Source organism: Sinocyclocheilus anshuiensis, unplaced genomic scaffold (genome assembly GCF_001515605.1).
Source record: "Sinocyclocheilus anshuiensis isolate Anshui unplaced genomic scaffold, SAMN03320099.WGS_v1.1 scaffold968, whole genome shotgun sequence".
In the NCBI taxonomy this organism is placed as follows: Eukaryota; Metazoa; Chordata; class Actinopteri; order Cypriniformes; family Cyprinidae; genus Sinocyclocheilus; species Sinocyclocheilus anshuiensis.
The window spans coordinates 119,194-121,682 of NW_015549636.1; the positions used below are offsets into that span (position 1 = coordinate 119,194).

Consider the following 2,489-nt stretch of genomic DNA (forward strand, 5'->3'; position numbering starts at 1 on the left):
ATATAACTATTGTTTATTGTTAGGTCATGTTATCTAACAAATAAAATCTTATTGTAAAGTGTTTTTAATACTACAGTTTCCATCTATTTGATATACACTTAATAAATGTAATTCTATCTAAATTTATTATAAAAGCTGAGGTTTGTTATTTACTGAAAAGTTATATTTTAGCTGGTGTCAATGATCTTATGTTGCATTTGGTCAGACTCAGCCCATTGCTTTACTGAAGTATATTATATTGTTCTTTTACAGCTGCAGACTGAGGAAGATCCTGAAACACACCAGCAAACCCTAAAACAGACAACAGTTTACAGATGTTTTTCAGTGGCAGCAGAACTATGACTTACTTTTTTCATACTTTTATTACTTGTGGAAAAACTTGAAACAATTTTAAATAAGTATAAAGAATGGCATTGGTTTTGTACATTTAATTTTTGTTTAACGTTATTAATAAAAATGTTGTTAAATTAGCATGTTTTTGTGTTTTGCTTTGGTACCGAAATTGGTACCGAGAACCGTGGATTTTCACTGGTATTGGTACCGAATACTCAAATTTTGGTACCGTGACAACACTAGTCTCATATGTGTGTGTCAGGATAACTCTCGAGAGCTGCTGGAGAGATGGAGGCAGAGGTTCGAGGACAGAGGTCTTCCCATTCTGATCTCAGGCCACAGCTCACCCAGCCCACGCGGAGGTGTGTATGTGTGTGTGTGTGTTCGTTCCTGTCTTCACATTCACCCAGTTATGATGACACACATGTGCGGAGCTCATGTGACGTTAAACAGACACACACACTCTGTCCGTGCGCTTCAGGAATCAAAAGAAGTTTCTTATCAGTGTTTAGCTGATGTTGGGAGCTCAAAACCTCTCCGTGTTCAGCATACCGAACTTTCAGCATCACACACACACACACACACACACACACACACACACACTGAGATCTGTGTGTGAGAGCGTAGGCCATCTTAACCGGATTAACTCAACTAATGTAGCAGATATTACACAAAAACAGGTGATGAGTGTGACAGCAGCCTGTCCATAATGAGCCTCAGAAATACAAACCACAGCTGACGTTTATTGGCTCCAAGAGTAAGTTGATAAGAAGAACATTGTCAGCATGTTTATGTAATATATGGGTTGGATTTGCTAAAAACCAGGCGGTGCGTCAGAGCTCCGGACGATTCCTCTGCTTTCAGGACGCGGTGAGTGTGTGTGTGTGAGGAGAGTGTGTGTGTGTGTGTGTGTGTGTGTGAGAGACATGTACCACCTGTGAGTGTAAATACACTCCTAATGAAGGCGTGTGTTTGACAGAGCTGTCAGAGGAGCTCAATGAATGACTGAAGCGTGTGTGAGAAGGTAAAACATGTTCATATATGCATGTAAATCTATTCCACCTTTTTGTTGGGTTCACGATGGCCTCTGTTGTGTTTCATGTCGACCGAGAGCCAGTGAGTCACTGTGATACTCAATACAGAAACACATGCTTCAGATTGAGTGTGTGAGTCCCCTGCGGTGTGAGTGAAATTCATGAGAAATTCACACATACTGGAGGCTTTCCATTGACTTCTGTTGTTTTTGTGCTGCGTTTGCTGGCAGTGCAGTCCATAATAATGATGATAAAACCGAACATATACGCTTGTGTTAGTGATTTAGTGTTGTACTGTTCAGCATGTGCCCTCGCTGTGATATTGTGTAATCAGATCTGAGATCGTGAAGCTGATGTATCTGTAAGAGTCTCTCCTGCGGAGCCGCTGGAGCCGAACATGTCTAGCTCTGTCGCAAGAAAGGGCGTGAGAGCGAGACTAACAAGCTTTCCCTTGCTCTTCAGATTCACAGCAGCGCTTCACACAGATGAGCAGTTCTCTCATCCTTCACTCGTTCTCAGGTCGGTTCTGTGGAGCTTAAAAGGAGACGTTTAGTTGAATGTTCAAGCTGCTCATTTCCATACAAGCGATCAACTCCATCAAGCGACAAAAAGCACTTTAAAAATAGTCCCAATTTCAGTCTGTTTCTCACTCAAAGCATTATATGAGTTCATAGTATTTTTGGAGATTAAAAAAAAAAAGAAAACCTTTTTATTATTATTACTGTTAACTAAAGCTATTCAGATTTATTGATAGAAATAGTAGGTGGAAAAACTAAAAAAAAGAAAATTAGAAACTTAAGTTAACTAAATAAATAAGTTGAAATACTGAAATTACTCAAATTAAAACCAAAATAAATACAAATTAAAGATAAATAGAAATATTTCAGAAAGGAAAAACTAATACAAATAACAAAATCGCTTAAGAGAATTTCTAAACCTAAAATAAATTGAAACAGAAAATATAAAAATAAAAGCTAATTCAAAATATTAAATATTGTATAGTAAATATACATTATTAAAATAATATATTATTAAAATATAATGTAAACAAATACTATGATATAACACACACACACACACACACACACATACATATATATATATATATATATATATATATAT

General features: G+C 37.0%; 1 protein-coding gene across 1 annotated transcript in view; it reads left to right on the forward strand.

The window, feature by feature from the left end:
- The window catches only part of b3gntl1 (UDP-GlcNAc:betaGal beta-1,3-N-acetylglucosaminyltransferase-like 1), a 21,905-nt gene that overhangs the window by 2,598 nt on the left and 16,818 nt on the right, over positions 1-2,489 (forward strand). Inside the window, exons 3-4 of the mRNA XM_016448774.1 lie at positions 596-695; positions 1,139-1,203. Coding sequence (XP_016304260.1) covers positions 596-695; positions 1,139-1,203 — 165 coding nt within the window. The remainder of the gene's footprint in view (positions 1-595; positions 696-1,138; positions 1,204-2,489) is intronic.